The 19,529-nt window shown below is 54.3% G+C and overlaps 6 protein-coding genes across 6 annotated transcripts; 2 read left to right on the top strand and 4 right to left on the bottom strand.

The window, feature by feature from the left end:
* Positions 1–30: 30 nt before the first annotated feature.
* On the top strand, positions 31–2,468 carry C8Q71DRAFT_69297 (uncharacterized protein). The gene is made up of 4 exons (XM_047919884.1): positions 31–526; positions 593–1,396; positions 1,453–1,924; positions 1,975–2,468. Exons 1-4 carry the CDS (start codon positions 430–432, stop codon positions 2,126–2,128), a joined length of 1,527 nt encoding a protein of 508 aa, XP_047778445.1. The 5' UTR covers positions 31–429; the 3' UTR covers positions 2,129–2,468.
* On the bottom strand, positions 2,444–3,845 carry C8Q71DRAFT_858163 (uncharacterized protein; the record flags this gene model as incomplete). The annotated part of the gene is made up of 5 exons (XM_047927488.1): positions 2,444–2,468; positions 2,528–2,718; positions 2,776–3,174; positions 3,230–3,641; positions 3,700–3,845. The coding sequence occupies 5 exons, from the start codon at positions 3,843–3,845 to the stop codon at positions 2,444–2,446; spliced, it is 1,173 nt and encodes a 390-aa protein (XP_047778444.1).
* Positions 3,846–4,095: 250 nt separating this feature from the next.
* On the top strand, positions 4,096–6,030 carry C8Q71DRAFT_907789 (WD40 repeat-like protein; the record flags this gene model as incomplete). Its single annotated transcript, XM_047928971.1, has 8 exons — positions 4,096–4,228; positions 4,289–4,386; positions 4,870–5,000; positions 5,051–5,133; positions 5,187–5,438; positions 5,495–5,651; positions 5,712–5,949; positions 6,007–6,030. Exons 1-8 carry the CDS (start codon positions 4,222–4,224, stop codon positions 6,028–6,030), a joined length of 990 nt encoding a protein of 329 aa, XP_047778443.1. The 5' UTR covers positions 4,096–4,221.
* A 151-nt stretch (positions 6,031–6,181) lies between these two features.
* Positions 6,182–9,023, bottom strand: C8Q71DRAFT_724006 (high affinity methionine permease; the record flags this gene model as incomplete). Its single annotated transcript, XM_047921618.1, has 20 exons — positions 6,182–6,205; positions 6,268–6,403; positions 6,459–6,525; positions 6,583–6,627; positions 6,656–6,734; positions 6,788–6,886; positions 6,938–7,047; positions 7,102–7,129; positions 7,182–7,196; positions 7,249–7,321; positions 7,387–7,500; positions 7,568–7,734; positions 7,799–7,890; positions 7,947–7,995; positions 8,047–8,108; positions 8,158–8,219; positions 8,282–8,295; positions 8,350–8,623; positions 8,682–8,736; positions 8,786–9,023. 20 exons carry the CDS (start codon positions 9,021–9,023, stop codon positions 6,182–6,184), a joined length of 1,803 nt encoding a protein of 600 aa, XP_047778442.1.
* A 767-nt stretch (positions 9,024–9,790) lies between these two features.
* Positions 9,791–12,883, bottom strand: C8Q71DRAFT_69197 (high affinity methionine permease). Its single transcript, XM_047919874.1, has 21 exons — positions 12,838–12,883; positions 12,456–12,739; positions 12,351–12,405; positions 12,024–12,297; positions 11,944–11,957; positions 11,825–11,886; positions 11,705–11,766; positions 11,601–11,649; positions 11,457–11,548; positions 11,222–11,388; positions 11,055–11,168; positions 10,994–11,002; positions 10,854–10,869; positions 10,769–10,796; positions 10,604–10,713; positions 10,454–10,552; positions 10,342–10,393; positions 10,240–10,284; positions 10,121–10,187; positions 9,930–10,065; positions 9,791–9,877 (listed from the first exon to the last, which is right to left on the bottom strand). Exons 2-21 carry the CDS (start codon positions 12,643–12,645, stop codon positions 9,854–9,856), a joined length of 1,665 nt encoding a protein of 554 aa, XP_047778441.1. The 5' UTR covers positions 12,646–12,739; positions 12,838–12,883; the 3' UTR covers positions 9,791–9,853.
* Positions 12,884–14,403: 1,520 nt separating this feature from the next.
* On the bottom strand, positions 14,404–16,151 carry C8Q71DRAFT_708981 (uncharacterized protein; the record flags this gene model as incomplete). The annotated part of the gene is made up of 3 exons (XM_047920656.1): positions 14,404–15,012; positions 15,089–16,044; positions 16,115–16,151. The coding sequence occupies 3 exons, from the start codon at positions 16,149–16,151 to the stop codon at positions 14,404–14,406; spliced, it is 1,602 nt and encodes a 533-aa protein (XP_047778440.1).
* Between the last annotated feature and the right edge of the window lie 3,378 nt (positions 16,152–19,529).

Here is a 19,529-nt window from a genome sequence, read left to right as displayed (position 1 = left end):
CGTCGAGGACCCGCCGCCGATTCGGATGATGGACGACGCTATGCTATTCTTTCTCTCTCTTCATTTCTGCGGCTAACCTTCAAGTACTATATATGCTAAAGACCCACGAGTATACACGAGAGACAGTCACCGGACACTGCTACAACACAGACCATAGAACGATCCCTAGGCCCTGACCATCACTACATACATCTCCGTACGTACATCACCTCGGACAGGGCAGTGCCCACTGATTCCGAACTTGTGATTGGTCATGTTGGTCTGGCGCTGTACGCGCGGCCCAGAGTACCGATATTTATTGCATTTCGAGATCGATTTGCCTTGAGGTTGGCCACGTCGCGATACGCCTGACTCGGAGATTAACGTTCAACAGCGCTCCTGAGGAAGAACCGTGGCATCCTCTGCCAGTGGCCTTGACAGATTGGCATCATGAACCCGACGTTGCCGAATACGATTGTGCGCAGAAAGCGCTACAACTCAAAGGACCGCTTAGAAATTGGGTTTATAGAATCAACGGATATTCATGGTACGTGCTTAATAGTACTCTCACCGAGTCTGCTGGCAGCTATAGTGTTCCTTCTGAACGCTGCAGATCATGTCCTGACGGACCGCTTGATACTCCAGCCGCTTTCCCAAGCACTCTCCCAACGTTTACCCATGGACGTCCTCGAGCACATCATGGATTACATGGACCAGGCGACCCTGTGCCAGTGTGCACGGGTATGCCGAGCATGGAAACCACGCGGTGTCTATCTCCTCCACACGAGAATCGAACTTCGACGGCGCGTAGCGCTGGAAGCCCTCTCTCGCGCAGCCCATCGCAACATCGGAGAGGCCAGAGAGAACCTCGCTTTTACGAAGGAGCTTTGCGTCACAAATGCCAAGGGACTGGCTTTCTGTCATGTCGTCCCGCTCACGCTCGGCAAGATGATGCCCGCTCTGGAGAGCATCATCTTCGACGCGTGCTTGAAGCCGATGATGCATCCTACCTTCTTCAAATACCTTCCAGCGTTTACAACCGTGGTGAGGCTCACGCTCTCCAGCTTTAAGCTCGCCAACTTCACGGAGCTTCGGAAGATCCTCTGTGCGTTTCCACGACTGAACCACTTGTCAATCTCGCACGGAGAGATTTTGCGAGGGTATGCCTATTCGGATATACGGGATGATGTGCCTTATGCCACTCTCTACAAGCTGGAGAGGTTGGAACTGGGCGAGCAGCTTGGCACAGTGTTGTTGACGGCTCTGGTCGACTGGTTCGTCAAGTCTTCCTCCTGCCGGGCGATATCGCATCTGGAGATCCATCGTAACTCGGACGGAGATGTTACATGCATCAACCGACTTCTGCATGCGATTGGAAGCTCATTGACCGAGCTGATTGAATACGGATCCTTGTATGGTACGTCCCTTCACCTGCTGTACAGAGATGGTCGTTAACCCGATTTCATCACGTAGAGGGTCGGTTGCACGCTGACTTGGAGAATAATACCAAGTTACGCTTTCTCGAGACGTACATCTCGAGGCGAGTCTGGGAGTCCGAAGGGGTATCATGGCCCAGGATCATGGACGAGCTCTATGCTCTTTTCTCCTCTATCAAAAGCGACTCGATAGAGGCGATCGCGTTACATTGGGTTACCAGGGCCGACACGGACCTTATAATGCATTCATTGGCCGAGTCGGAGTCGGATCCGTCTTATCTACAAAGCGTGCTCAACCGCGCAGTGTTCAGCTCTTTAAAAGACGTTCAACTCACTGTCGAAGCCGATTCCGCGGATCACTGGGATGACAACTGGGCCAAAGCGACGGCTGTGCTCGCGCAAGCCGTCCCTTCGATGCAAACCTTATTCTCCCCTTGGGACGAGCGCGGTATCCTCACTGTGACACCTGTCTATTGGGAGCTGCCACGAGAGGTGAACATTGACCCAAGGTGCGCAGCTACACTCCATCGCCGCACATCGAAGATTGATGAATTCGAAGTTCGCCGACGCGATTGCTCGATGCAAGTCATAGGGCCTTCTATCAACCTACTTACTACGCTCAAGGATTGCTTGAGCCACAGCAATCATACTTAGAAAGGATGCTAGACTCACACCATCGCTCGTCGTATCACCCAATATACTTGCACTACTAGAGTTTGCTGTTGTGATGTAGTCGCACCAGAGGGGGCGTCAGGCGGACATTCCTTTGCCCCATCTTGAACTGAGCCGAGCCCCGAAGTTGTAATACATTGCGAGCACTGAATCAACACAGTAAGTGCCAATTGAGACGCTGCGTATCGAGATGGAGGATGTATCCATACGCTTGAGGGGACAAACGTGAAGCCCAGCTGTCGACATCATAGTTCAGACGCAGCAACAGAGAGTACAATATTAGAATGGCGCCCGGTGACGGACGCCATAACTCTCACTCGCAGCCTACAAGAGAATTGAAAAAGCGAACTTTGATATTACTCCGCTGAACTCCAGTATGAGCTGTAACAGCAATGAGCCCTTGCATGTCTACTTTCTTTTTTAAAGACGAGATCACGCACGGAGGCAATTCGAGTGTAGGTGGAGGTGACATATAGTCTGCGTTCTCCGGCCGCGCACTAGTAGGCGGAGCGTCGTAGTCCGGAAGTTCTAGGGAACGACTCAGGATTATGCCGGAGGATACCGTGATGGGTATCTCGAGCCGCAAGGTGTTGTTCAATCCACTGAAGGGGACGATGACCGTAAGGTTGTACTGAGTCAGATAATTCTTCAGGTTGTCACGACGACGCACAAATGGTAAGCCACGCACTTCAACGCTAAGCGTAGGAAACTTGAACGACGGAGGGCATGCAAGATTGAAGCTAGACGAGAATGTCGTCTGCTGCCTCCATCTACCCTTGGTTCCGTTGATAGACAGCCACTCTTTGGCCGCGGGTCGCACCTGGACGTTCAGTCCCTTGCCTGGCTCTCCAAGATCTCCCAACAAAGATAGGCTGTCATGCTGTTTCCATGTGAGATGGCTCGTCTGCACATATGCTGTGCGTCTGAGCTCCAAGCGGACACCTTCAGGTCGAGTAGGGGGCGCGGGCCAGATAGGCTTGCTCTCGGAACCGGGTGTTCGTTTAGACGACTTGCTTGTAGTGACGATAATCAACTCGAAGGGAACCGATGCAAAGAGCGGGATTGTCGGCAGGGCAGGATACTTGAACTGACGCACTGTCAGCCGGCTACGCTGAAGAGGGCAAGGCGTGAGACGTGCTTACTTCTACGGAGACATCAGCATGCTCTCCCCAGAAGCCTGCTCGAATCTGCTTATGCTTAACCTCCGTACTCCATGCGCCTGTCCAACCAGCCTGTAATATGGCCCTCAGCTGGGAACCGGGAGGATCCACGGGTAGCCCGACAACCGCAACAAATACGCGTTTGTTCAAACGTAGCGCACCCTTTCGAGCGCCGACGGCCTCAACGCCATATCGTACAACCGCCCGACACTCTAGCGCAGTGAAATCATACGAAGGCGGGATGTCTCGCGGGACATTGAATGAAAATGGGATTGTGAGAGTGTGCGAGTCCGGAGGAGGATAAGCCGACCCTCTAGACCACACAGAGATCTGGTCACGGATTATATCCACGTCCCGTGTCTCGTTCAAATCTGTCCGGGCAGGACTGATATACCTGTGGGGAGCTCGGCACTGGCTCACGCAGGTGGAGGACAGCTATATAGCCAACGTACGTGTATACAGAGCCCCTGAACTTGAGGTGAACTTCTTCAATCTGCTCCTGCTGCAGTAAGGGGAAGCTGAGGGTGACCCGGCCAGACAAGGTTCCTCCGGCGACGCAGGTGTAGTTCGAGAGCACAACCTGGATACTAGAATCCATGGAACGATGGTGAGACGAGGGATACGCCTCTTAGAAAGGCATGAAAGACATATGACAGTAGGAGTGTTCACAGATAGCAATAAATAACGATGTTCGTAGACCAGCTCTGTTGGATAGGAATGTTCTCGATACGACTGCTGGCGCCTGCTTGCCAGTGGAGGTGAGCAGCATCTGCAGGCGTTGTTTCAATGTTTGGCAAAGGCTTTGGATCCTAACACAATACAACAGAGACAAATAATTGCTCGACGCTTGTGGCTGTCACAACCCCTGCGGTGGCGACGACCTTTGACCTCATTCGTGCGCGACCGCCACATCCCCCTTCACGCAGTGGGATTGTTTCTCAATCAACAAATCGAATTTCCGGCCAAGCTCCGCTATGTCAGGTACGTCACGTCGCGCATTTCATCGCTCGCCTTGGTCGCAGCTCACAATGGTCTACATAGAACAAATCGAACTCTCCTCTCCGCCGTTCGATAGCGTGTCTTCCGTAAGGTTCTCGCCAAAGAGCCCATCACATCTGCTTGTATCATCCTGGGATACGGTGAGTTACTTGTTTCGACTCGATTGTCTGAGCCCGGGCATCCGCCCTTCGCCCTCCGCGATGGCACAAGTAAAGTGGCCTGCGACCGCGCCTGGATCCCTGCCTATGCTTGGGAGGGCTATGCTCCTGCTCTTTTCTGCTCTTCTCAACGCTGAACCTGTGCGTGGGGCACGTTGCATGACCCATACGTCGATCGCTTGACTTCAGGCTCATCCTGAAAGTAACACCGTTGCTCGTATTCATTGGTTATACCTAGAATCTTCGCGGGGCATTGGTATGCCAGTTTTGGAAGACGATTATGAGGTTGAGCGCGTGAAGAATGATGTCGACGCGTAGGCGGGATCATCGGTGTGTTCTTTGTTTCCTAGATGTGCCCCTTTCTCTCGTCACGCGCGCCGAAAATCACCTTACGGAGCATGAGCGAGACAATTTTCAAAGTGTCCCTCTTCCTGCAACGAACAGGGAACTCACTATGCCTTGCAGACGGTTCGTTTTTACGATATCGCGGCAAATGAACAGAAGGCCAAGTTCGACCATCGCGCTGCTGTATTGGCATGTTGCTTCTCCGATGACTCTCATGCTTACAGCGGTGGCCTTGACACATCAGTACGAGAGTGAGCCGAGTTGCAAGCCGAGGCGTCGACGAATGCTCAATGTTCCACAGATTCGATCTCAACACTGAGAAGATTAATCATCTCGGACAACATTCAGACTCAATCTCGAGCATGAACTTCTCTCGCGACCAAAGTACGTCTGAACGCAACTGAATGTTTCGCTTACTGAACCTGACAATCCCGCAGATGTGCTCGTCACGGGCTCTTGGGATAGGACCGTGCGCTTCTGGGATCCTCGGACATCATCGCAGCAATTGTCACACAACGTACCTGAACGGGTGTATCTCATGGATCTCGTCAACAACACCCTCGTCGTTGCCATGGCCAGCCGACTGTTCCACATTTACGATATCCGGAAGATGGACGAGCCAGCTCAGATCCGTGACAGCAGCCTCAAGTTCATGACGCGTGCACTCGCCTGCATGACAGATGGTCAAGGCAAGCCAGACATGATGATATAGCGGGATGCCGCCATGACTGACTGACGTCCGCAGGTTATGCGACTGCGTCCGTCGAGGGGCGAATAGCAGTAGAATACTTTGATCCCAGCCCCGAAGCTCAGGACAAGAAGTACGCATTCAAATGCCACCGCCAGACCATCGACGACGTAGACCACGTATGGCCGGTCAACTCCCTTGCGTTCCACCCAGTGTAAGTTGCAACGCCACTCAAATCAAGGGGTGGCACTAAGTGTTTCCTTCCTTCATATAGGTACAATACATTCGCGTCCGCAGGTTCTGATGGTACAGTCTCAATATGGGACCACAAGCTGAAGAAGCGGTTGCGACAGTACCCGAAGTACCACTCCGCCGTGCCGTCGGTCTCGTTCAACTGCGACGGCACCAAGCTCGCTGTCGGCGTGAGCTACACCTGGGAGGAGGGCGAGGAAGGCGCGAGAACAGCCGAGCGGCCAAGCGTGTACATTAGGACGACAGGAGACGAAGTCAAGGTATGGCGCTCTTTGTTGTCCCCAACACGAACTCCTTGTGCTCACGACGCCTTACAGCCGAAAGGATGGACGGGTAGCTAGATGCATTAACATTCTGTTTGATGTAACATACAACGCATCTGAGTGTGCTTAGCACCCGATAAGTTACGTTGGTCTATGCCCTGATGACGAGCATCGGTATCATTGATACAGGTATAAGTTAGTCTCTAAATTCAAGCTACAGCGTGCCTCTTCACTGTCTTTTAGCCAATGAGAACTGGAAAGCATATCATCGTCGTCAGCTTCTGTCCATGCAGTCTATATGCTACGCCGACTGACCAATGTGACGACCGTGCCGTCGTCGAGTTTCTCTTTCCTCCCGATGAACTTGTAGCCGAACCATCTCGGCACGACGCGCCAGGCTGCCCACCAGAGCACACCAACGACCATGACAGCGATACCGACTAGGCAGTACCTAGAAGAAGATGCTGAGCCATGTTTCTGCAATGCATCTACTGCAGCCGACGTACAGATAGTATGGCAACGGCGGAGTGTCTCCGATACCTCCGGGCGGGCGGATGAATGGTGCGACGAGGACTGTATCGAGACATGCACATCAGCGTACGCGTGTGCCGCTGGACAATAGCTACTCACGGAAGACGGCAGCAGCGAGGTAGAACACTGCGAGTGGCCACCATACTAAAGCGTAACGTCAGAACGCAGGCACTGGAAGGTTTCAAATGATAGGACGCGCCTTTGAACGGTCGATGCGCGTTTGGCTTCTTGTACCGCAACCAGAACAATCCCTGTGCGAGTTTTCAGACGACAGCACGTACATTGAGTGCCAGAAAGAACTTACGACAACGACGAACAGGTTGATGATCTGCGACGGGTAGCCCTCTAGGTCGAGAATGAAGGGGTAGGCGACGGATGGCGGTGGCGCGATGATGACAATGATCTGGTCGTTACTTATGAGCGCGAGCAGCACAAGAAGAACTGCGATACGCACCGAAGGAATGAGGTGGATGATCAGTCCGGGTAGGGGACTCTTTCCCGTTGGCCAGTTCGATGCCCAGAAGCGGTTGCCGAAGGGGAGAGGAATGCCCTCCTTGGCGAGCTCTGCCGTCGATTGAGTTTAAATGCGTGTATCAAATAGTTCATGGGGAGGCTCACCTTGGTTGATACGTGCAGCGCCAAACGTCTATCGGCGTATTGCGTGAGCAATGATCATGTGTCTAGGCGGTTTTACTTACGACGGTGATGACGTTCTGGGGAAGTTATCAGCTAAAGGATCCAAGTGATAATCGGTACCGTACGCACTCTGTCGTTGTGAGCGTTCGAGGAAACTTTGATAAGCCACGAAGCACGAGCATGAATACATGGCCGACGTACCCTATAGCGCTGAAGAAGTGACGTCAATGTCTGAGCAGGCGACGCGGCAGAAGAATTTGAGCGTACCTCAGCGCGACAAACACAGTGAGGGCCTTCTGTGCTTGTGGCCCAAAGACGTTCTTGAAGAACAACGCTGCCACAGTGACACCGGACTTCTCAATTTCTTCCTTGGTGGCAGCACTACGAAACGGGAGTGTTATTCAGTTCGGACCCGACCGCTCGGAAAGACTATAATCCGATTGCTCACGCGAAGTATGCAACGTTGGCAAGGATGTAAAGCACTGCGCAGATGCCAAGACCCAGTGGAGCAGCGATCTTCAATGTTCGCACTGGGTTCTTCACGTTGTTCATAACGTAATTGATACTAGACCATCCTGTATATGCGTTCAAGACCTTGAAGGTGGCCGTCGCATACTACACGGTGTGGGAGTCGGAAAGTGAGCTGAGCTGTGCGCATGTAACATGTACCGTTACTGACGTCGTAACTGCTGTGCGAACTACCAGCGAAGGCATTTCTGAAGTTGGCATGCGGGTCTGCGATGTGCGTGCGACCAGAGAGTACAACCCAACCTTGATAGTGTCCATGTCAGTGTGGACCGTCGAGCGATGAGTTTAGTGAAGCTGACCTGCGATGACGACGAAGATTAAGATGACAATCTTGAACACGCTCAAAATCTGACGTTTACATGAGTATATCAGATGTGACTGTGTGACCGTTGTACTCACATTCATGAGCCAGATTCCCGTCCGTGGTGTGAACCCGTGGAGCAGTGTCACAGCAAAGATGACTGTAACTGCATTAGCACATGCTGCGACGGCATGGGAGGGACAGAATACCTCCTAGAGCAATGCCACGCTCATTCCATCGAGTGACGGTTGCCCCGGCAGCCTCAAGTACACTAACAGCGCACAGGCGTCAGAGTTCCGGCATTGGGGTGTCATAAGCTGCTCCGGCACTTACTATGAGGCAAAGACCTTGCGCAAAACAGTCGTCAGTACAGTACAATCAGGGCAGACATAGCCACTCACAATACAGTTCGCCGCCGTGAATCCGAGAAGAATGGCATTCGTTGCAAAGACGATGGTAGCCAAATGTCGCGGTCTCTTATATGCAGCCTCCAGGTAGACCTTCTCGCCGCCGGAACGAGGTATCATGGTTCCGAACTCTAGCCATATGAACAATCCGCAGAACGATAGGACGAATCCCAATAGCCACAGCATCATGGAGGCGCCGACCGAGCCGACCGACTTGAGGATTGAAGAGGGCGTAGAGAATATACCCGTGCCAATGATTCGCCCAATGCTACATGGAAACGACATAGGTTAGTGATTGAGAGCGCGAAGGTTGTAGCGCGACCTACATCATCATGGTACAGGTGAATACACCCAGGTGGTGACCCATTCCACCGGACGTTGCTGTATGATATTGAGCTCTCGTATCCAAGCTTGAGCTCAGCCCTCGCACCTTCATCATACGTCAACTCTCCTGGTGCTAGAGCTGGGTCCTCGGTCCTCGGATTGCTCTCTGAGATGGAAGCGGTGTCTTCTCTTGAAGGAAGTTTTTCGTCCGAAGTGGACCTGTCATGATCTACAGAGCCAGGCTCTGGGGAGCGCTTGTCGAGCTCAACATCCTCATGTACGGCCGATCGTCTTGTGAGGAAGTTGAACATCTTGCTCGACCAAGCGCTACCGATCACTGGCATGCCTGTGAGGACGACTAGGGTGAGAACATCATCCGCTTCCTTGGTTCTTATACGGGAGCTCAGATACGTTCCGATGGAGCCTTCCACGCAAGAATGCGCCATCTTGAGCAGGAATTGATAATGGCCCAAGACGCCCAGAGTCACATGTATGACCGCTATTGATCAACTCAATTTGAGTCTGTCGCGCACCGCTATCATCAAAGAAAAACATCCGCATCATAAGGCACACTAGACTGTACGCTCAGCTGCGAATGGTTGCACTAGCCTGGTAGGGCGATCATGGTTCAACGTTAAGTGTCGTCGTCTGTCGTCGTATCCACCGCCTCCGCTGATGCCGAGGCTAGCCGTTGCGCACGACGGGATCGATGTGATGGACCTGGAGCAAGGGCAAACATTTGTCGAGCATCGAGTGAAGCATGATTGCGCAATACGTGGCGGTGAGCCTGCAGTGAGCACTGAGCAGGGTGAGCCTTTTGCACTGTGCCTCCGAGTCGTGCACACGTGGATATGTATCGGCGATTCGCTTGCCATAACGGTCGGCGCTATTTGGCAACAGCCTTGGATCCTAACATGTCCAAACATCGCCAAAGAGGATCAGTACGAACGCAGCCAAGACGTGGCCTGAACACAACTTGAGCCTCAACGTGCCCGGTGTCCGCGTTGATGACATGCAGGGAAAAGGTCTTAGCGAGTCGCTACCCTGATATCTTCAAGTTGTGGATGGCTGCGTCGCGGACACTCGTCGTCTGGGTAACATAGTAACTGTCACCAAATCCATCAACTTCCAGTAGTAACTTACACAGTGCGGTATCCACCGTCTCCTCGGATCCTCACTCTATCTTTCGAATAGAGAACTGGGAGCGGCTGTGAGGCATTAATTTTCGCAAATACAAATATAGTACGCACCAGGGAAACCACAGTCCCGTCCTTCAATGCCTCTTTCCTCGCCACAAACTTATATCCGAACCAGCGAGGAACTACACGCCAGCCTGCCCACCATAGTACGCCCGCAAACATGATTGCGATGCCAACGAGGCAGTATCTGGAAGAGAGTACTTAGCTTTGACGCGGATTCGAGCTGATGTGGTGATGCTCACAGGTAGTACGGCAGCGGAGGCGTATCGCCAACACCTCCAGGAGGTCGAATGAACGGGGCGACGAGAACTAGAATGCGTTTAAGTTGAATGCACCTTGATGTACGACGTACTGTACTCACGGAAGACCGCAGCTGCGAGATAGAAGACGGCCAATGGCCACCATACTGTCACGCGAAGAATATAATGCGCCGTGATCAATCAAATGGCTGCCAGTATCGTACCTTTGAACGGTCGGTGGGCATTTGGTTTGCGATAGCGCAGCCAGAAGAGACCCTAGAAACGCAATCGTTATCAGTGCCCGTTCTCTACTGCGCAGAGGATGCCATAACGTACAATGACAACGAACAAGTTGATTATCTGCGACGGGTACCCTTCGACATCGAGGATGAACGGGTACGCGATATTAGGCGGGGGTGCGAGGATCACGATGACCTGACGCGTGGTTAGTCAGAAACATGCTGTGGAACGTGGTGCTCAGCCTACGGAAGGTATTAGATGGATGATCAACCCTGGCATCGGTGTCTTCCCAGTCGGCCAATTTGATGCCCAGAAGCGGTTACCAAACGGCAGCGGGATGCCTTCCTTTGCAAGCTCTGAGTTGGGTGAGTTTGCATATACACCGTCAATATATGTATCAGAAGTGCTTACCCTGATTGACGCGAGCTGAAGAAAACGTCTATGTGCCATCGTGATGAGTGCATACAGCCAGACGTCTGAGCCATGCAACACTTACTACTGTGATAACGTTCTGGTTTCGCTGCGTAAGGCTTTCGGTAATAAGCTAATTATACATCACTCACTCTGATTCATCGGGCACGGTTGGCCCAACCATCAGTTATAAGGATCACCCAAGAAGGAAATGGTGCTACGTACCCTAGGGCGCTGACGAGGTAATGTGAGTGATTCTGTCTGACGGCTTCTGAGATCTACGTACCTCAATGCGACAAACACTGTCAACGCCTTCTGCGCCGTCGGTCCAAAGACTTTGGCGAAGAACAGTGACGCCACAGTAACTCCGGAGTTCGCGATCTCCTCCTTGGTCGCCGCCCTTTTGGTCGCATGAGCATCACACTGCATCTACGTTATCAACATGATGCTCACGCAAAGTAAGCCACATTCGCCAGTAGGTAGAGCACGGCGCATATGGTCAAGCCCAACGGTGCCGAAATCTTCAGCGTGCGCACGGGGTCGCGGACGTTGTTCATGACGTAGTTGACAGACGACCAGCCGCCGTAGGCGTACAGAACCTTGAACGTCGCGGTGGCGTACTGCGAACCCAGAGCCACCTCGCGTAAATGCCGATGAAATGGAGGGGTATTTTCCGAGAATCACGCACGTCGAAGCTGCTTTGCGAGCTTCCCGCGAAGGCATTGCGGAAGTTGGCGTGGGGATCTGCGACGGACGTGCGACCAGAGAGCACGACCCAGCCTAGTGTATCATCAATAGGTGGGCAGACACGCGCAGGATTGCTAATAAATACCTGCGATGACGATGAAGACGAGGATGACGATCTTGAAGACGCTCAGAAGCTTTGAAGGCGCATTCAGTTCTCGGCCACTGATGAGCAAAGTGTGAGATACTTACGTTCATGAGTATGATGCCAATATGCGGAGTAAAGCCATGCAAGATCGTCACGAAGACTATGACTATTGATTGAGTTAGCGGTGTGAACCTTGGCGGTGGGAGCGCTGTATGAATGCTTGCCTCCAATCGCAATTCCACGTTCATTCCACCGAGTGGTGGTGGCCCCCGCGGCCTCAAGAATGCTGAGGAATGAGTCCACTTCAACATTGATTGGAGCAATATTTCATCAACACACATACTTGGACGCGAACACCTGTGATATGCAAGAGTCGAAATTGTATGTGAGGTTCTAAAAAACGAAGTATGGGCTCGTACGCACGATACAGTTAGATGCGGTGAAGCCCAACAAGATGGCATTGGTCGCAAACATGATGGTCGCTAAATGTCTCGGTCTCTTGTAAGCCGCCTCCAGGTAGACCTTCTCCCCGCCGGAGCGAGGAATCATTGTGCCGAACTCAAGCCAGATGAATAGTCCACAGAACGAGAGCGCGAACCCGAGTACCCAGAGCATCATCGAAGCGCCGACGGATCCGACCGACTCGAGAATGGAGGACGGCGTGGAGAAGATCCCCGTGCCAATGATATGTCCAACGCTAGTGATTCGCGTTCAGCAAAAGGTTCCATGGCTAATGATGTGTTCTCGTACATTAACATGGTGCAGGTGAAGACGCCAAGATGGCGACCCATTCCTCCAGCAGTAGCTGTGCGAATGATGAGCTCGAACGGAAAGTAATATATGCATTGAACATGCCTTCATTGTACGTGAGCTCTCCAGGCGCGAGGTCCGGATCCTCCAACTTATCGACCACCGACCCAACATCGTCCTTGATAGCAAGCTTCTCGTCCACATCTTTGACACCGTCCGCATCCTCCGAGGGTTCCAGAGAGCGTCCTCTAGCGCTGAACGACGCCAGCCTCGACTTGAATGCCCTCAGCGACATGTTATCCAGCTAGAGCAAGGAGCAGTGAAGACGTCTGACCCGGGCGCAAGTCATGGGCGCCGATAGGGATTATATAGCGAGGAAGCGACTTTGACTTATCTCCCGTGGGTGTTTCCACGCGCGCCATGGTACGCCATATCGTCGCTGGATTAGGCGACTTCTCCCGTGCAAGTCTGATGTTGAAATCCTCACCAGTGACGTCCGGGATAAGATAGCAAGCCTCGAGACAGGTTGTCGCATACCAAAACCCTCCTCGCGTCGCGCCTATGTACCGAGACTGCACAGTGCGACAGCACATTCACATGCGCCGACGAATCCCCGGCGCTAAGATCCTTTGGTGGGACATCTCAAACATGCGTGCGGGGAATGTGTTTGGGACTTTGAACTGCAGCACTCGGATTGACCACCGGCACCAGGGCGATCGTCTGAGCTCGATCAACCGCAGTAGCTTCTCCAGGGACGTCAGAAACGACGGGAATTTAACGGGAATCATTGGCGCGAAAACGGCTCAGAATGGGAGTCTTGGATTTGTCTTGGGTCTCGAGAGTCTAGGGCTAGTACCAAGGTTGAATGACATGTGGTACAGACGGGGAAATTGATGAGCATACCGTACTTTTATCTATCACAGTCCTAACTGGCCCAGGCTCTAGGGATGCTCCGCGTCGCGAATGATGTGCTTATGAGCTGATATACTTCGACATTGGGTAGAATTGGAATATCTCGTAGCATGAACGGAGGAATGACACACGTCCAAAGCACGGTGCGGTAGAGGACACCATGGCCCATTCGGGGTCGCCGCTAAAGCCTGAGCTTGAAGCTTGAAGAGTCGAAGGCACGTCTTCGGGTTCATCGAGTGCGTAAACAGCGAGGGCCTGATGGTACTTGCAGTTGATGATCAGCTGTCGCTTGAGCGACCCAAGTGGACGACGTCCTCATCGCGCTTGCAACGATGTTGTCAATATCAATAGCGAGGCGGATCCGGTCCCTGACTCGAAGCAATGAGCGCGTTACGCGGCATTTTCCACATAAATTAGACTGTATATGATAGCCAGTACAACAGAGTGTATAGACAATCATAGCAGGAGATATAGTGGCTGACTGGCACGGATGAAGGGCGGAGACATGAAGGTAGACAAGTCGATTCTCGAAGTAGGTCGAGCTGTACGCCACGTGGTTCGGTGATCCCCGAGGACTGGGGGACATCGTTCGTGGCCACCGCGCGGTGGCAACGTTTGTGCCTTTGTCTCCTCGTTGTCTCTACTGCGCAACTGGCTTGGTGTCTCCCAATGTCTCTCTCCCACTCACCTCCGCTCAACCCGAAGACACGCTCGCAAGCAAGCCACAAAGCTCTACCAAAACCTTGTATTCGTGCTGAACTGGGTTGGAGATCACTCCGGTCGAAGCCGTAACTACAAATAATGTCATAAGTGAGGGGGACGGGGTATCAGGGCACGGAAAAACGAGGAAGGGTGATGTGTGGGCAGGGAGTAGTGCGGGGTTGCCGGTGACTATGGACATGGTGCGAGTGCATGCAGGAGCAAGGTGTGTGAGTACAACGATGACCGTGGCGATGACGGAGGGGATGACGGAGCGAGGAGTTATCAGTACAGCGACCAAGTGCAAATATACACAGACCAGCGTTCTCCGACGATAGAAGGTAAGTGAGTACAACAACGAATCCCAAGGGCCAGAGAGCTATTGATTTTGTACAAGTCCGTTTGGGTCGTCAACGCACGCCCGCGTACGTTGACAGCGTCATCACCAGGGCATATTGCCATTGTCGTAGCCACTGAACATCCCGTTGACGTTATACGGGTCTTGTCCAGGGTCTGCGTCGTGAAGGTCGTGCTCTGGCGCCATGTCCATGGGTGGGAACTCGCCGCTCTCGAAGTCGTACCCTAGCGGTACGTCGGCCGACATTCTCGCGAGCTGCTGCATCTCGCCGTCAAACTTCGAGATACCAAGCTCAATCGGCGGGATGGCGCTGAGGTCGAAGTCGTCCGGGATCATGCTCTCGTCTGGCCAGAGGCTCCCTTCGGTCGGCCACGAGAACGAGGGGAACGACATCTCGGGAGCTTGACTCGGGTCTGGGTGTTGGCTGGTGTCGTCGGCCGGGTTGTTAAGCGACAGGGCCATCATCGAGATGGCCTCGGCCGGCGTGAACGGGGCGCCCTGTGGCGACGAAGGCGAGACGGGAGACGTGAAGTGATCAATGGGCGACAAGAACTGGCTCGACGCGATGGACTCTGCGGGCGACACGAGGCTGGAGGCCATCATGCCCGGGTCGCGCGGGATGCTGAGCGAATGGAGAAGAGGACCGCCCTGCTGGTGCTGTTGCTGGAGCGCGGGCTGCTCAGCTTGGAACATCTGGAACAGCTGGTCGGTCTGCGATCGATCGAGTGATCAGCTGTCTATCAGCACATCGACGCGATCGGGGACATACCTGGACGTTCGGCTCGAAGGCGGCGTGTTGCTGGAATGTCGGCGGATAGAGGGAGTCGTTAGGTAAGTACTCGAAATGCGTCAGATGGTCGTCGTCGGGATGGGGTATACGAGGAGAGCGTCTGCTGATTCGGGGAAGAAGGGACGGGGACGTGGGGCATGAGGGCATGAAGACGCTCGGAAGCTGGATGGTCTGATACGTAGGCGGTGGCGTCGGCGCAGAAACCGCTCTCCGATTCTGACCGCGCGACGGCGCAGGGAGGCTGTCGCGACTGAGGCTGCGAGGAGGAGACGGAACTGGAAGCACGAACGAAATGCTGCTCTCCGCATCCGTCTCTTGCTCGCCGTCACCCCTCCGCCCCTTACCCTTCTTCGACTTCGCCCTCTCCTTAATCCTCTGCGGGCGATAGACGTAATTGGGGTACATCGCCTCGTGCTCCTTCTTCTTCTCCTTCGCTAGATCTTCCCAGTACGACCGCTCCTCCGCGGGCAGACTTTTCCACTGCTGGCTGATCGCCTTGGAGAGATCCGCCTGACGCTGCTTCTTGACTGGTTCCTCCGCCGCCTCATCGGCCGCTTGACGGTCCTCGCAGCACTTACGCCGGAAGAGGATGAACGCGTTCTCGGGACGCTTGATGTAGTCCTCGTCGCCCTTCTTTGGCCGCCGCTCCACGATATCGCTCGCGGTCGATCTACGCCGCTTATGCGAAGCCTGCGAGGAGCGGGCTGAAGGGGTCGAGAGGATGGAGGATCCATCAGAGCCGATGGAGGAGGTGGGGGAGAAGGCGCGGACGGGGGGCGGCGTGCATACCGACTTCAGATCGGGCTCGAAGGGCGAACTTGACGGGGAGGCGAAGTGAACGTCGTTGTTGATAGGGAAGGAAAATGCGCGAGGCGTCGGGGAAACGATAGCGACCGTCGGGAGAGGGTGTGGCGCGTCCGTCGCGACTTCGAGGGCTGTCGAAGACCCATTGTGCGGTGAGCTGCCCATTGTGCATGGTGTGCAAATAGAAGAGAGTTTACTCACGTCTGGAGGATGTCTCGCGAGTGCGGTATGCAGGCATGATTGTTCTCGTGGGCGCGGAAGGCAGCACTGTATTATTCGCGAACGCGAGGTAAGCTCCCTCGAGGCAAGACAAAAGACGCTCCCGATTGCGGTAGGAGGAGATGATGGGGTGGCTCGGACGCCTCGAGGGAGAACAATTGCACGGGAGGAGGACGAGCGCAAGACAATACGACGTGCGTCTTTATAGTCTAGGTGATATGACCTCGCTGCCGAGTGCTCACCTCTCCCCCTTCCCGCGAGATCAAATCCGAGATCTCCTCCATTGTCATTCCGAATGCAGATGGGTGAGAGCGCCTATCCGGAATCGGCGAATGCCTCCATTACGTTGCCAAATAACGACAAATACACTCAGCTTTCTTCTGCCCATCAAGCCATCTGGTACACCGATTCGTCTTATTGTCTACGCTCCTTCCGTGAGCCCTGCATGAGCGCTCGGCACATATCGGGTCTCTCTCTATTGTCTCTCAACTCTTCGCGTATGCCGTTATCTCACAAAGTTCAAAGTGCGATAAAGTCTCGTGCTGACGCTCTCGCGCGTACTCTTCCCCCAATTTCACCCTCCTTCCCATGTCCAGTCGCGCCCATGCACGCATTCCAGAAAGCCGTATTATCGCTCTATCCACCTCAGACTCCCTCTGCACGCTGCCCCTGGGCTCGTGCGGGCGGTTGCGCATGCTGCCATGTCCGCACGTTCTCCCGACGTTCCGAGCCTGCGTACCTCGTGTCGTCAGTAACCGTCAAGTCCATCGCATCCACGTTTGTCAAAGCGCAGCATGACACATTCCTGAGCGTATCGGATGATCTGGGGATTGACTCACCGCCGCCGCTTCCTCTACTGCTCTATCTGGTAAGATACACCCAGTCGTCGCGGTGTAGTCAAAGTTCAGTCGTCGTCACCGGCGCAAACGGCAACTGCTCGCTCGTTCCTCGGTTAGCTGTAATGACTACGTCTGAGTAGCGTGAGGATCCGATCGTTTTGCGTTTAGGATCGCCCGCCCTCGGCGCGATCACCACGTTTCTGCGAAAAGCATCTTCCGCCCGCCCCATGCATTGACTCTGCGTCGCGATGACCATATCTGGCCATACGCGTCGGCACCGCCCCTGCCTGCAGGCGCGACACGCTCTTCTCGCTGTCCCACCTGCGCCCAAAGCGGCGCGCAGCGTTCCCATGACCCGCCGCCCGATGACAAGGTTCGGCCCATACGGTCCTGCGCGGAAATGAACGTGATGAGTCCTGCAATCCCGGTCCGTCCCAGCGCCGCATCGCGCGCGGACCGACTAGTACAGGGCGGCGACGCGAACAATCATATGGACGTAGTCGCGCTTCCGAGCCCGTATCCCCGCCTATCGAGGATCCTAAGGAGGCCGCGGGACCTGTGCTTTGACATCCGCTTTGTCGCCATAAAAGGAAATCTGGAACAAAGTCGCCGGAGACTACCCGGACAAGCTACGCCTGACCACGATATCGGATCCTGAGTTCCGCCTGTGGCCTGCGTGGCCCTCCGGATATCAATCTATCCAATGTTTATCTGACGACTTGACAAACGTCAGAGCTTGTATGGTTCTGCATGCGTGTGCGTGGTGCTCCTCTAGGCGAAACAGTAGTTGCTGCACTTACTTCCGTCGCAGATTCATCACGTACACCCACAACCCACGTCTGTCGTGGCCGCCACGCGCGAGATGACTGGGTGCACTGCCAGGGCGTAATCGAACAAGCCGCAGCTGATTCGCCCCTGTGGGGCCCTCTCGATCTCATACGCGTCGCGCAGCTAGTGTCGGTAACACGGTCATTCACCTAGCAACTACGGACGGATCACACTCGCAGACCACCTCCGCCGAGCCTGTGCTACCTCGCGGCGCGCAGGAATATCATGTGTCGGGAGGCCATGCGACGCTGCGCCCATATCACTCCTCACTTTACCAGAGACGGAAGCATCGATGGCATGGCGTGCCTACGCCGTGCATGGGTTGCTCGGTCGGCGTCGTGGGTGATACACGATAGCCTTTGACAAGCAATTACTTCCGTCGCAGCGCCGACGCAGCCGACGTGCTACATGCGTGGTGGAGCGGGCAATGCTGCCGTAGATTGATTGCCCGGTGCGTGCAGAAACACACTATCCGATGGTCAAGGGACTGGAGTAAGTTAGCAGGTGCAGAGCTCTGTTCGCCGCGGCCCATCTCGGACGACGGGGACGGCAGCGGTGGTTTTAATCAGCCGACGCTGCGCTGGTGTTGCGGGTGCGCTTGAATGGGTTCGGGGATGATCCTGAGCGGGCACGAGGTTCGGCGCATGGCGAGATGGCTGCATGACAGACTTGCTCTGTTGGCAGCACCGGAACGACGGTGCGATATTATCAGCGTTTTCTAGAGTATAATCCGGTACGTCTGTGCCGCTTGAAGAGCTTGACGTTAGGTAACTCGCATCGGCAATTCCTGACCGCGCCCGCATCGGAGCGATTATTTGCGATTATCCCAGCGCGTAACTTCTGTTCTGTTCACATGCGATCCGTGATTATATGACGACGGTGGGAGGCATCTCTTCACAGTACGTCAAGGCCTCAGTGACGCCATCGTAAGGCCACACAGCCGGGGAGACGCCTTCACGTAACGGAGGCAGCGCAGAGAAATGCACCAGAAGCTCACCTCCGCCTAGCAAGCGGACATGCGATCGGTGCCACGGGAAAGGTACGTTCGAACACATCAAAGTCCAAGCCGTTAAGCTTTGCGCCGAACACGATCGCGTAGGGCGACATCCATCGACAATCGGTGCGGAGAGGGGCGGGCAGTCTCTATCGTCGACGGATCAGCGAGCCCCTCCGAGCCCTGCATTCTCCGATTGCACTGAGTGCACAAGGAACCCACGGATCAAACTTAGGTGAACCTGATTATCTCTCTCCGCACTGTGATCGGCCGCGGCGAGGGACTGCGTGATGCTGTATCGCACGCAGAGTGCCTCGTTGATCGTCGACGATAGTACTAGCGGCTTGACCCAGTACGCAAATGAAATGTAGGACAGGTTTCCCTCCGCCGAGAGCCACCAACATGCTACTTTCTTGATTATCGGTTGCTTGGTCGGATCGCGACGTGCATGGAAGGGCTCGTATGAAGGAATCACGGGAGGTAGTAGTAGCCATATTCATTGCACACGGAAGGGCATGTGTGACACGGAGGTACCTCAGCAGATTCTAACCTTGTTAGCAGTACTGCCGTCGTTCTTCTAAGCCTGCTTTTTGACTCCGTTGACTGGACGTTTGCGCGTAAACGTTCTATCAGCAATACGGGGAGGGCCATCCCGCGAGTGTGGCGGAGGCAAATCGGAGATGAGGCAGGTGGCTGATCGCCGGTACCGTGATCGACAGCGTCTGTTGCCGTTTCG

Source organism: Rhodofomes roseus, assembly GCF_022264815.1.
Source record: "Rhodofomes roseus strain CIRM-BRFM 1785 chromosome Unknown C8Q71scaffold_11, whole genome shotgun sequence".
NCBI lineage: Eukaryota > Fungi > Basidiomycota > Agaricomycetes > Polyporales > Fomitopsidaceae > Rhodofomes > Rhodofomes roseus.
This window is presented reverse-complemented; position numbering and strand designations above follow the sequence as displayed.

Coding starts and splice junctions, on each gene's coding strand:
- C8Q71DRAFT_69297 (XM_047919884.1), top strand. CDS start 430: ATGAACCCGACGTTGCCGAATACGATTGTGCGCAGAAAGCGCTACAAC. Junction 527..592: donor AGAATCAACGGATATTCATG/GTACGTGCTTAA, acceptor TGAACGCTGCAG/ATCATGTCCTGACGGACCGC. Junction 1,397..1,452: donor TGAATACGGATCCTTGTATG/GTACGTCCCTTC, acceptor TTCATCACGTAG/AGGGTCGGTTGCACGCTGAC.
- C8Q71DRAFT_69197 (XM_047919874.1), bottom strand. CDS start 12,645: ATGTCGCTGAGGGCATTCAAGTCGAGGCTGGCGTCGTTCAGCGCTAGA. Junction 12,298..12,350: donor TTCACCTGCACCATGTTAAT/GTACGAGAACAC, acceptor GCGAATCACTAG/CGTTGGACATATCATTGGCA. Junction 10,714..10,768: donor TTCAGCTCGCGTCAATCAGG/GTAAGCACTTCT, acceptor CACCCAACTCAG/AGCTTGCAAAGGAAGGCATC.